The 12156-nt window shown below is 35.8% G+C and overlaps 2 protein-coding genes across 4 annotated transcripts in view; one reads left to right on the forward strand and one right to left on the reverse strand.

Moving 5' to 3' along the window:
* The window catches only part of LOC123278917 (olfactory receptor 2AG2-like), a 410069-nt gene that overhangs the window by 217386 nt on the left and 180527 nt on the right, over positions 1 to 12156 (forward strand). The window lies entirely within an intron of this gene.
* LOC106837624 (olfactory receptor 2D3-like) lies at positions 5423 to 11434 on the reverse strand. Its single transcript, XM_070491562.1, has one exon. It carries the CDS (start codon positions 6647 to 6649, stop codon positions 5726 to 5728), a length of 924 nt encoding a protein of 307 aa, XP_070347663.1. The 5' UTR covers positions 6650 to 11434; the 3' UTR covers positions 5423 to 5725.

Consider the following 12156-nt stretch of genomic DNA (forward strand, 5'->3'; position numbering starts at 1 on the left):
TAGCAAGTCCGACTTTACTGTGCACCAGTGTCGTTTATATATTTTTCAGGATTAGTACAGAAATAGTTCTACAAATATTCTCAGAGACATAAGGAAGTGAAAAACGAGCACAAGAATATTTATTAGCATTCTATTCTATAGAGCATAAGGTTAATGGTAGTCTTCTCCGCAATTAACTAGTGTTTGTTGTCTCTAAGCTAAAGGAGATAGGTACCTAGGCATCTGTTGTGATTCATGGTAAAGTTAAATCAAAGAGAGAAGGTCCAGGCCTCCGGACAGGACAGCAGTCCGTCTGGTTACATCCTGGTGGAGCCATCCCTGCCTCCCTCAATCATTTACACCATTAGTGTAGATGGTTAATGGGAACAAAAGGCGACTCCAGGGTGTCTTATCCCCAGGGCTATCTGCATTCTCAGCGGGCAGTTAAACATCTTTACTTTTTCACGCCCTTTAGGGGGTGGAAGCATTCCTTTGTCTTTTAGATTGTAGAGCTAACAGTCCCTTAAGTACACTGCCGGAGAAAGTATCACTTTGTTAGTAAAGTAAAGGGCTGAAAAGCTAAGCTAAACTATATATCTTCAGGAATAAAAAACAGAAATAAGTATAAACATAACCTTGCTAGGAAGCATGCATATAATTCAGAAAATATCAGGGGTATCGGCCGGCCATTCTTCACCGAGGGGCATTCTTGCACCCCTCGGCCCTTCTACTCATCAATTTATTATTACTTATTGCTTTTAGGAGAAAACCTCTATAACATTTTAACAGAAAGCAGAAGGTCAAGAATAATATATAGATACTTCTTGATCATCCAATTAACCAACAAACTTAGAAGGATGATGCATATATATTTAGACAAAGAACTGGAGGGAGAAGGAAACATTAACCAGACAGAGGCCATAAACCTAATTCGACATCTTATCTGGGCAGGATTCCTTTCTGATTGTCTCAAATGGGACTGTGTGCTCCTCCAATAATTAACTGAAAAATATCTTGAAAGTTACCTGCAGGTGGTCACATTCTCTTACTATATCTAATTTTCCCAGGAGGTAGTGCCTCCCAAGCAGCCACCCAAAGGAGTGAAAACTGGAGGTTAAGAAAGGAAAAGGAATGAAGGGCAATTAGAAGCAGCACAGGTTTCAGAACTATGTGAGGGGCTGGCCGGTTATTCTTCACCAAGGGGCGACCCTGAACCCCTCGGTGTTAATCGGCTGGACCCTGTCAAACAGCCGATCAAATGATGTAGCCACAGCTCCCAGCAGAACTTCTTTTTCTTCTCATTCCATAATTTCTTCCAGAGAAATTTCATCTAGTTGCATAGGTTTAAAAGCATCTGACTGGGGGCTGGCCCCGTGGCCGAGTGGTTAAGTTCGCGCGCTCCGCTGCAGGCGGCCCAGTGTTTCGTTAGTTCGAATCCTGGGCGCGGACATGGCACTGCTCATCAGACCACGCTGAGGCAGCGTCCCACATGCCACAACTAGAAGAACCCACAACGAAGAATACACAACTATGTACCGGGGGGCTTTGGGGAGAAAAAGGAAAAAATAAAAATTTAAAAAAAAAAAAAAGAACCTGACTGCTTCCATAAACCACAGACTCATATCTCTAATTACCTACTGCTATGTCTAGTAGGAATTTCAAACTTAATCCAAAATATATCTCTTGATTAGTCCTCCTGCTAGTCTGTTCTTTCCTCAGTATTTTCCATCTAAATCAATAGCATCATCATTTGCACAACTATCAAACTAAAACTTAAGTATAAACATTGTTTTCTCTTTTTGCTTTACTGCCCTGTTGAGTAAATCTTGTTGGTTTCATCTATACAGTACATTCCAAATATGTGTACTTCTCTTGGTCTCCCCTCAAGTATCTTAGTCCAAGTCACCATAATCTGTTGCCCATTGCTCTACAATTGCTTCCTGTTAGGTCTTTCTCTTTTTGCTCTTGCCCTACTATAATCTATTTTCTCCCTAATATACAGATTTAACTTCACAAATATACAGCCATGCACTGCGTAATGACGTTTCAGTCAACCATAGACCACATATACAATGGCGGTCCCATAAAATTAGTACCATCTAGCCTAAAGTGTAGTAGGCTGTACTATCTGAGTTTGTGTTAAGTATACTCTATGATGTTCAGACAACAACAAAATCACCTAAGAATGCATTTCTCAGAATGTATCTCTGTCCTTAAGTGGTGCACGACTGTAAGTCAGAATGTGTCATATTTCAACAAGGATGCACATGATCTTGCCCTGCCTACCTTTCGGTCCATATTTAAAACTGTGCTCCCTTACACTCACTCTAATCTAACTCCCTTGACCTTCTTGCTGTCCATCACACAGTCCAAAATTTTTCCTGCTTTAGGTTCAATTAGTAGCTATTCTCCTAATCTGTGATTTTTTTCTGTTAAATCTACTTGGCCTTCTAAATTCCCATCTTAAAAATGTTAACTTCTCAAATAGGTTACCAATATAAGTGGCATGCTCCCAAACCAAAGGCATTATCACACATTGTGTTTCATTGTCTTCATTGCACATATCGTGATGTGAAACTTGCTTATTTACACTTTAGTTTACTTGCTTACTCTGTCTCCACCTTCCAAAATGAAAGCTCCAAGAGAGCATGAACTATGCAATATGTTTGTCATAGCATCTTCTCCATAAAATCTAGGAATACTTATAGCACAATCTCTAGGTGAAAAGATTTAATGTTTTTATTTAAATATGTTAACTTTTGCTAAGGAATCTATAGATTCAATGTAATTAACAAAATTTGAATGGCATTTTAAAAAGTGGATTTTGACAAGCTGAGAAGTAGAAAGCTTATGAACTATCAAGAAAATTGTGAAATAGAAGAAAAATGAAAGGTGTGTCCTACCAGCTAAAGCTACAGTAATTGAAATGCAGCAAAAACAAGTGCAGTAATTGACAAATACACCAACATGCATGTTGAAATTTAGTGTATATTATGGCAGCATTTAAAATTAATGGGGACAGAATGACTTAACATGGCTAAATATTTAGGAAAAAAGTGTACCATACTAACTCATGTACATAAATTTTTGTAAAATAAATTCTAGATATTTTAAAGATCTAATGGTTAAAAACAAAGTCTGGTGTCAAGTTGCCTATCTCAGATTCGTGTCCCACTTGTTTCCCAGCATTGACATGGGGCCTTATGATTGAGTTTCAGTGAATGGAATGTGAGCAGATGTGATGTGCTCCTTCTTAGCTACAAAACCGTCCAGTGAACAACTTTTATCCTCACCTTATCGATATTTGCATGCAGGACGACCTTGAAAGCCTCAAATGGCAGAGCTCTCCAGCTTTGGCCCATGTATTTGCCACTCCATCCCTCAACTAGCATTTAGTGTAAGTGAAAAATAAACTTCTACCTGCTAAGCCACTGAGATTTCAGATTTATCTGTTAAGAGTGGGGGTCAGCAAACATGTCCCTGGGGCCACATCTGAACTGCCTGCTTTTACAAATAAAGTTTTATTGTAACACATTTATTTTTGTATTATCTATGACTGTTTTCCTGCTACAGTGGCAGAACTGAGTTGTTGTGATGGGGACAGTATGGCCCAAAAAGCCTAATATTTATTATCTGGCCCTTTATGGAAAAAGTTTGCTGATCTTTATGTTAGAGCAACTAGTTTTACCTTATGTAAAGAAATACTAGAACTAGTACTAGAACATAACACTGGAGACTATTTTTATTACTTTAGGGGTGAGGAAAGCCTGTCATAGTAAAAAGGAAAATCTATGTCCTCCTCCCAGCTTATTCTCTGCCATCCTGCCTCTTACCCCTCATCGTACCTGTACCTGGTTAACTCTTTCATCCTTCAGTTTTCAACTTACAAGTCACCTCCTCAGGAATGCATTCTATATGCTTTCTAAAAGTCTTTAACATTGTGATTCCATTATTCTGCTGTAGTAATTTTTGCTAAAGTCAATACTGACTAAACTGGCAAATTTAATACCCTGTGGTCAATACATAAAACTGAGACATTTGAGAAATCTTTCCTGGATGGAGTCTCTTCTCGCCACTTCTGACACACCCTTACTCAGTTTCTCCTTCTCTTTCTCTGATTCTGAATGCTCTGGGCTTGATTGCCTACTCTTCATCCACCTTGAAATGTTGGTAACTCCAAGGTTCTGTCTTGGATTCTTTCCTGCTGTCTTTCTCCAACACCAGGTCTCATCCAGGATTGCACTTTAGAATTTCCTTGGGATATTTTTATAAAACATATGTACTGCCTCCATCTTTCCTACCCTTATGATCTGAGTAGGACTAGGCACTGGCATTTTATTATAACTCTCTCAAGACTGCAAGGCGTACAGTTGGTGTTCTGGTTTAAACCTTTGGCACACATCCTTGGGTGTGTCAAACTTCACTCGCATTTATTTGCAGTAAACTTCTAAATCTATTTCTCCAGCCCATATCTCTCTCCTAAACTCCAGCTTTATTCATTCATTCAAAATGATGTTTCTTGAAAACAGCAATGGCTAGGCACTTTATTAGAATTGATAATATAGAGATCAACAAGCAGTTACAGTCTTTATGCCATGGTATTTACAGTCTAATGGAGGAGTCAAACATTAAACAAATAATTATACAATTCATTTATGTAAAGGCCATCCCATTGCCTAAAAAGCAGTGTACAATTTTTAGTGTGCGTAAGAATCACCTGGGGCTTGTTACAAATGAGACTGACTGTCCTACCCCATCCTGTACTGAGAAATATTTTCAAATAGCAACCCAGGGACCAATTCAAGTCATGATATGTAAAATTATAGTCTACATTATAAATGCCTTACCACCAAGGTATGAAGCAGTGTCTCAGCCCTCCTTTTCTTAATTTTATCCTCATTTTCCATCACTGTCCCATAAATTCCCCAATGTTCAGCATTTTCAGAATTACATGCTGGGCAAATTCTTTAGGACTGAATTCACATCATTTCTCAATCTAGACTCTTTTGTCTTACTTTTCAGCTTTATATCTCACTATTTTCCTAATGTTACACGTACTTTTAGAAAAACTTTTAGAAAAACATTTGTTATTCATTAAATGTGCTTTCTTTTAAATTTCAAAAAGTGTTAAATTTAGAATTTAAGGCCATGTTAGAAATAAACAAGTTTACCTTCTAGACACATATCTGGGATATATTTTACATATGTGTATATATATACACACACACACACACACACACACTATTTTGAATATATTCAAAATATAATTGATGAATGCATAAAAGAATGAAGGAAAGGATCCATTTGCCAGAAATGTATTCTCATATTTGTGACAGTTTTATTTGTTTATTTGCTTCTTTGTTTTTTTTTTTTTAACTTATATATCTACTTGGTTTAATTTCCTTATTAGCTTGTATGGGCTTAGAGAGTAGAGACTGTTCACTTGTCTACCTTTCATTCCCTTCCTTCTTTCTTTCATTCCTCCCTTCCTCTCTTCCTTCTTTCCTTTCTTTTTTCCCCCTTTCCTTTTCTTTTTGTATTTCTTTCCTTAGATACTTTGTATCTATCAAGTTGCTTTGCTTTGAATAGGCAATTTGATTAATTTATCTGAGAAGAGATATGGAAAAATAAGAGAAGAAAAAAAGTGGAGGAATGGGATGAAAATGGGAAAAGTTTACAAGAAAATTGCTTCTCTCCACATCCCTGAAATTTCCATCATAACCAGAGACCCTCACTTTCAAAAAGGTTATTTTGCAGTCACTCTCCTGAGAGCATCTTTGACATCCTTGTTCCTCAAACTATAAATGATGGGGTTCAGCATGGGTGTCACTGCTGAGTAGAACACAGAGATCATTTTATCCCTTTCATTCATTATCTTGGAGTTTGGCCTCATGTAGGCAAATATTGCTGAGCCATAGAAGAGGACAACGACAATGAGATGGGAGCCACAGGTAGAGAAGACCTTGAGGCTGCCCTCCCCAAACTGCATCTGGATCACAGTGGAGATAATATTCCAGTAGGAGACAAGGATCAGGGAGACAGGAGCTAGGAGGATGACCACACCCATTACAAAGATGACCATTTCTGTGCTGTAGGTATCTGCTGAAGCCAGCTTCAGGAGGGCAGGAGGTTCACAAAAAAAATGGTTAATAACATTTTTCCCTTGGTAGGGAAGATGCAATGTGAATGTGGTGTCGACCAGAGAAACAAATGCTCCACTGACCCAAGACCCTATGGCCAGCTGGACACATACCCAATGTGTCATGATAGTGGAGTAATGCAGGGGCTTGCAGACAGCCACATACCGGTCATAGGACATCACTGCTAGCAGTGCACACTCTGTACACCCCACCAGAAGTAAAACAACTATCTGTATTGAGCATCCAGCAAAGGAAATGGTTTTCCTCTTTACCAGAAGGTGGGCCAGCACCTGGGGGACAGTGGTAGTAGAAAAACAGAGATCAGCAAAGGATAAGTTTCTGAGGAAAAAGTACATGGGTGTGTGGAGCCTGGAGTCTGTGTGAATGAGCACAATGATAAGCAGATTTCCCAACACAGTCAGCATGTAGATGATCAGAAAAAGGAAGAAGAGCAAAACTTGTGTCTGTGGATCCTGTGAAAGGCCCAGGAAGACAAATTCAGTGACATAGGTTTGGTTTTCTTCTCCCATAAATATGTATTACTGTTCATAGGTTAGCACCAAGAAAAGAAACACATATTGGTTAGTTACAAAGAAGAAATGAGTAACTTAAGTCTTATTAATAAAGCTCGGTTATCGATTTCTAACTCTTAACAGCTTCCATATGTCAGAAGATAGAGTTCTGTCTTTGCTCAGTAGTTCTGACAGTTGAAAGCTAGTTCTGGTTTTCCCTCCTTCTGAATATTCTAGTAGATCCAGAGGGGCAGAAACTCTCCTGAATCTGCTATGTGACCCCACCTTGACTGGACTGTGTATAGTCCTGAAAAGACTGGAGTGCTGCTCACAGTGCAGCCTTCCTTCTATGTAGGTTTGGGAAACAAACAAATGGATGTCACTTAGATTTTTAAGTTAGATTTTAATTCTGCAAACTGTCTGATAACATTCATGAAGGCTGATTTTTTTTCATTATACTATTTACTAAATAATCACAATATAGCACTCTGAACAAGGAATGGGGAACTAAGGGACGATGTAGTAGTCTGTGATCCTGACCTTTAACTAAATTTTTCTTCAATCTGAAGAAGGTGCTGGAGAACATCAGTGAAATTAGCTGCCTCATTGGTCATACTGCACTCAGGAGCATCCTTTAATATGCCCTAATCTGTCCTCCACACTCTTTTACCTCTCTTCACCAAGGTCCTTTGGCCATAATAATATTAATTATCATATGTTGGGCACTCTCATGGTGCCGGTCATTATTAATAGTTTCTTTACGTTGACTTTTTATTTTAAATCCTCTTAAGTCCTTATGAGGCAGTCATTACTACCCCCAGTACACAGACGATGAAACAAAGACTCAGAGAGATTTTCAAGATAGTTCCCTTAAGAGTTCCTCACTCTTTCTGTATCCTGCAATTCTTTTTGTTTCTTACTCAGAAACTGGTTGTATAGAAGGTTAAGCTTTTGCCCAATTCTCTTCACTTATTCCCCACACCCACTCCTTGAAGACAAGCCCACAGATCTTCTCCATTTTAAGGATTTTAGAACTAAACCACCAAGGCAGAGCTATCCGTAGACACAAAAATAACAGTCAGGCATATTTTAACAGATATTTTAAAACATTTTTGGGAGGTCTTGCCCAAATGACAATAGAAGGAATTAAAGGAACAAATATTGAGAAAAGTGATAAAGGTTATTTGCAGATAATGTGATTGCATATCTTAAAAAAATTAAAAAGAGCCAATTCAAGCCTGTAATAACTGCGAAGAAATGAGGTCTGGTACAAGATGAGTAATTGAACATTCTTGTGTTATATACCAAAATAAGCAAACTGAAATTTTGGTAAAAAAAATTCCTTCACAACAGCTAAACTTAACAAAATGTACACTTAGGAAGCATTCAAGACCTATTTAAAGAAAACTGTGAAACATAATACCTGAATTAATGAATAGACACACTGATTTTATGACTAGCATAACATAGTTTTATAAAGATATTCATTTCATCTGCCGAAATTCCAACCAAGCTCACAGAGGATTTTCATAAGGGAATTTAATAAGCTTTTTCTAAATTTTGTCTAGATAAGTAATTTTATGATAGTAAATGAGGTGTGGAAAAGTAAAATGAGGGAGTAGACAAAACATATCCTCCAAATATAAAATATGTAGTAAATTTCCCTCCCTTATAAATATAGTGTATACCAAGCAGGTATAAAACATTTGACTGATAAATATATTATAGAACTGAGGCAGATCCTAGTATGTACAAAATCTTAACTTGACAAATATGTCATCTTAAATAAGTATATTACTTTACAAAAGATATGGGACAATAGCTTATCACTTTAGAACATTATTATACAGGTATATGTATGTATATTTATACATACAAATAATGTAAGTATAAACAATAATTAATCCAAAATGCATTAATGGTTTAATTTTTTGAAATATTTAAGTTTTCTATGAAATTAGGCAGTGTGTCTATTTATCTATCTATCCAATCTTGAGTGATAAAAGCTTTCCTAAACATGAACACACACACACACACACAATCATAAACAAAAATACTAACAAACTTGACAATATAAAAATATCAGACTTCTATGTAGTGGATACCACTATAGATAAAATTTAAAAAAGAAAATAAATCAGAAAATATTTGCAAAATATTCAACAGATTATTTTTATTATTTCTAACATGTAAAGACCTCAGAAATCAATAATAAAAGACATACAATCCATTAGAACAATGGGAAAAGGATTTAAATACCCCATTCACAAAGAATAAGTAAAACTGAACAATAAGCATGAAGCAAAAACATGCACATTAAAACAACCAATAAGGTAATTATATTTTGCTTTTCAGATAAAATTTAAAAGAATATAAAATCCAGGTTTGGTTGTCAGTTGGGGTTCTGCAGCTAAACTGCAGGGTTTGAATCCTGTCTTTTCTAGGTGATGTGTGACCACAGAAAATTACTTAGCTTTTCTGTGCCTAGCTTTCCTCATCTGTGAAGTGGTGATATAAATAATACATGTCTCATAGTATTTATGTAAACATTAAACAAAATATAAAATATTTTAAGAATCTAGGACAGTAAACAGGGCTAGCTCACAATATTATATAACATTCCATTATAATAATGGGATTGTGACCTAGAAGCAACTGCAAGATTAGGAAAATAATTGTTAAGGACAAAGTGTAGGAACACAGTTGCTGCATGTTATTGAGGAAGATGCTTGTTCTCACTATTTTTACCCTTTGCATTGTTTTGCTCTTTGTACATCCTTTATGATTGGAACTGTGTTGCTAGAAAAATTCGATGTCAATAAAATATATACGATAAAATAGAATTCAGCATCAAAAAAGAAGGAAACCTTGCCATTTGCAACCACATGGATGAACCTGCTGGACATGATTCTGAGTGAAATAAGCCAGATGCAGAAAGACAAATACTGTATGATCTCACTTATACATAGAATCTAAAAAAGTTGAACTTATATAAGCAGAGAGTATAATGGTGGTTACCAGGGACTAGAGGATAGGGAAATGTTGGGAAAAGGGAACAAAATTTCAATTATGCAGGATGAATAAGTTCTGGAGATCTAATGTACAGCACGGTGACTATAGTTAATAATACTGTATTATATACCTGAAAGTTGCTAACATAGTAGATCTCAATTATTCTATCAAAAAAAGGTAACTATGTGATGTGATGGATATGTGAATTAGCTTGATTGTGGTAATCATTTCACAATGTATATGTGTATCAAAACATCACATTGTATACCTTAAATATACTCAATTTTTATTTGTCAATTATACCTCAGTAAAGCTGGAAAAAAAATCTCTAACATGCACAAAACAAAATTTGAAAGTAAAAAAAAGAGAAAAATAACTGTAACATACACAGCAGATCAAGGATTAATATCCTTAGCATCGAAAGTCTAATAATAAATTAATAAGAAAATGAACTATAAGTATTACAGGAGAAAAGTATAAATGTGACGGCAATTCATAATAAGTAAATTTCAATATCAGTAAAATTAAACAATGACAAATAAAATTAGATGCTTTTTTTGATAATCAGATGGGCATGATTTTTAAAAATATGTAATATTCAGTGGTAATGAGATACTTATTTTGTTGGAAATATAAATTATTAAAACCTGCATGAGGGGTAATTTGTCAATATATAAAAAGTGCATTAAAATGAGCAAAATACTTTGACAAAGTAGATTCAAACTTTTTATTTTGTCATAAGTGATTATAATATTTTGTCTAAAAGTAATATGGTAAAATGAATCTGAGGATGTTTATTACAATGTCAATTATAATTATAAGCTTTGAAAAAAGACAAATATTCTTAAATAAATATAGAACATCCAAATGATGAAATAAAATGTAGCCAGTGAAAAAATGTAAAATTATTTTATGACATCAAAAATGTTTGCAAAATATTTAAGATAGAAAAGTAGATTTTTTTTTTGGAGGAAGATTAGCCCTCAGCTAACTACTGCCAGTCCTCCTCTTTTTGCTGAGGAAGCCTGGCTCTGATTTAACACCCATGCCCATCTTCCTCTATTTTATACGTGGGACGCCTACCAGAGCATGGCTGCCAAGCGGTGCCATGTCCGCACCCAGGATCCGAACCAGCGAACCCCGGGCCGCCAAGAAGCGAAACGTGCGAACTTAACCGCTGCGCCACCAGGCCGGCCCCTAGAAAAGTAGATTATTAAAAACATTTGACACTATAATTCTCATATTAAAATTTGTCTCATGTAAAGTATGCTTGTGTGTGTGTTTTTCTGAGTGATGGGATTATAAGTGACTTTTTCTTTTCATCTTCGTGTGATTTTATAGTTTCTAAATGCTCTATAATAAAGACATTGTTTTATAATCAGAAAATACATAATAATCTTTCACTAAATCCTTTGTAATCTGGAGCCCGCCTACTTCTTCACTCTCATCTCTTGCCTCTTCCTATCTTCTGACTTTATATCCTGGAACATTATAAATATTCTTTCTAAAAGCTACTATTCATTGAGAGGTCCTGCATTAAACTCTTTAGAGTCATCATCTCATTTAATCTTTAGAATGACCTTACTCTTTGGTAATATCATCTTTCCATTTTATGTAAATAATGAAACTGAGCCTTAAGACAGTCAAGTAAGTTTTCAATAACTGGGATTAGAATCTAGGTCCCTGGATCCAAGCCCTATGCACTTAACCACCACACATACTGCCTCTTTTTCAAAACCTAATAATGTCAAAATAACAATTAATGTGATAGAGCAGAGCAAGAGTGAAACCAAGCAGACTTCCATTTTGCTGTACATGAAAATGAACATTAGTTGCCTTTCTTGAAATGTTATTTTTTTGTTTGCTCTGTTTTTCTTAACTTTGCTTTCGTTTCTTTAATTTCATTGTTAAGTATTCTAAATATTTTTTACTTTAAAGAGAAAAAGGCAGTATAATTTACCATAGCCAAGAAGTGGAAGCACTCCAAGTATCCATGAATGAGTACACAAAATGTGTTCTATACATACAATGGAATATTATTCAGCCTTTAAAAAGAAGGAAATCTTGTCACATGCTATAACATGAATGACCCTTGAGGACATTATGCTAAGTGAAATAAGCCAGTCACAAAAGCACTCATGCTATATGATTCCACTTATATGAGATATCTACAGCAGTCAAACTCATAGAAACAAAGTAGAATGGTGGTTGCCAGAGGTTAGGAGGAGGGAGAAAGGAGGAGTTGTTCAATGGGCATAGAGTTTCAGTTTTGCAAGATGAAAAAATTCTAGAGACCTGTTACACAACAATGTGACTATAGTTAACACTATTGAATTGTACACTTAAAAATTGTTAAGATGGTATTTTTATGTTATTTGCTTGTTTACTACAGGGGATAGTTCCCTCGGGGGAAAAATAAAGTGAGAAAAGCAGCATGGTCAACATTTACTACGTCTACTTTTGATCGTACCACTGACTCTTCAAATCCTTTCAATCTCATTTTTATTTCCCTG

The sequence above is a fragment of the Equus asinus genome, chromosome 20 (assembly GCF_041296235.1).
Source record: "Equus asinus isolate D_3611 breed Donkey chromosome 20, EquAss-T2T_v2, whole genome shotgun sequence".
Taxonomy (NCBI): Eukaryota; Metazoa; Chordata; class Mammalia; order Perissodactyla; family Equidae; genus Equus; species Equus asinus.

Excerpts from the sequence above, each read along its gene's own strand:
- LOC106837624 (XM_070491562.1), bottom strand. The coding sequence starts at position 6,649 with ATGGGAGAAGAAAACCAAACCTATGTCACTGAATTTGTCTTCCTGGGC.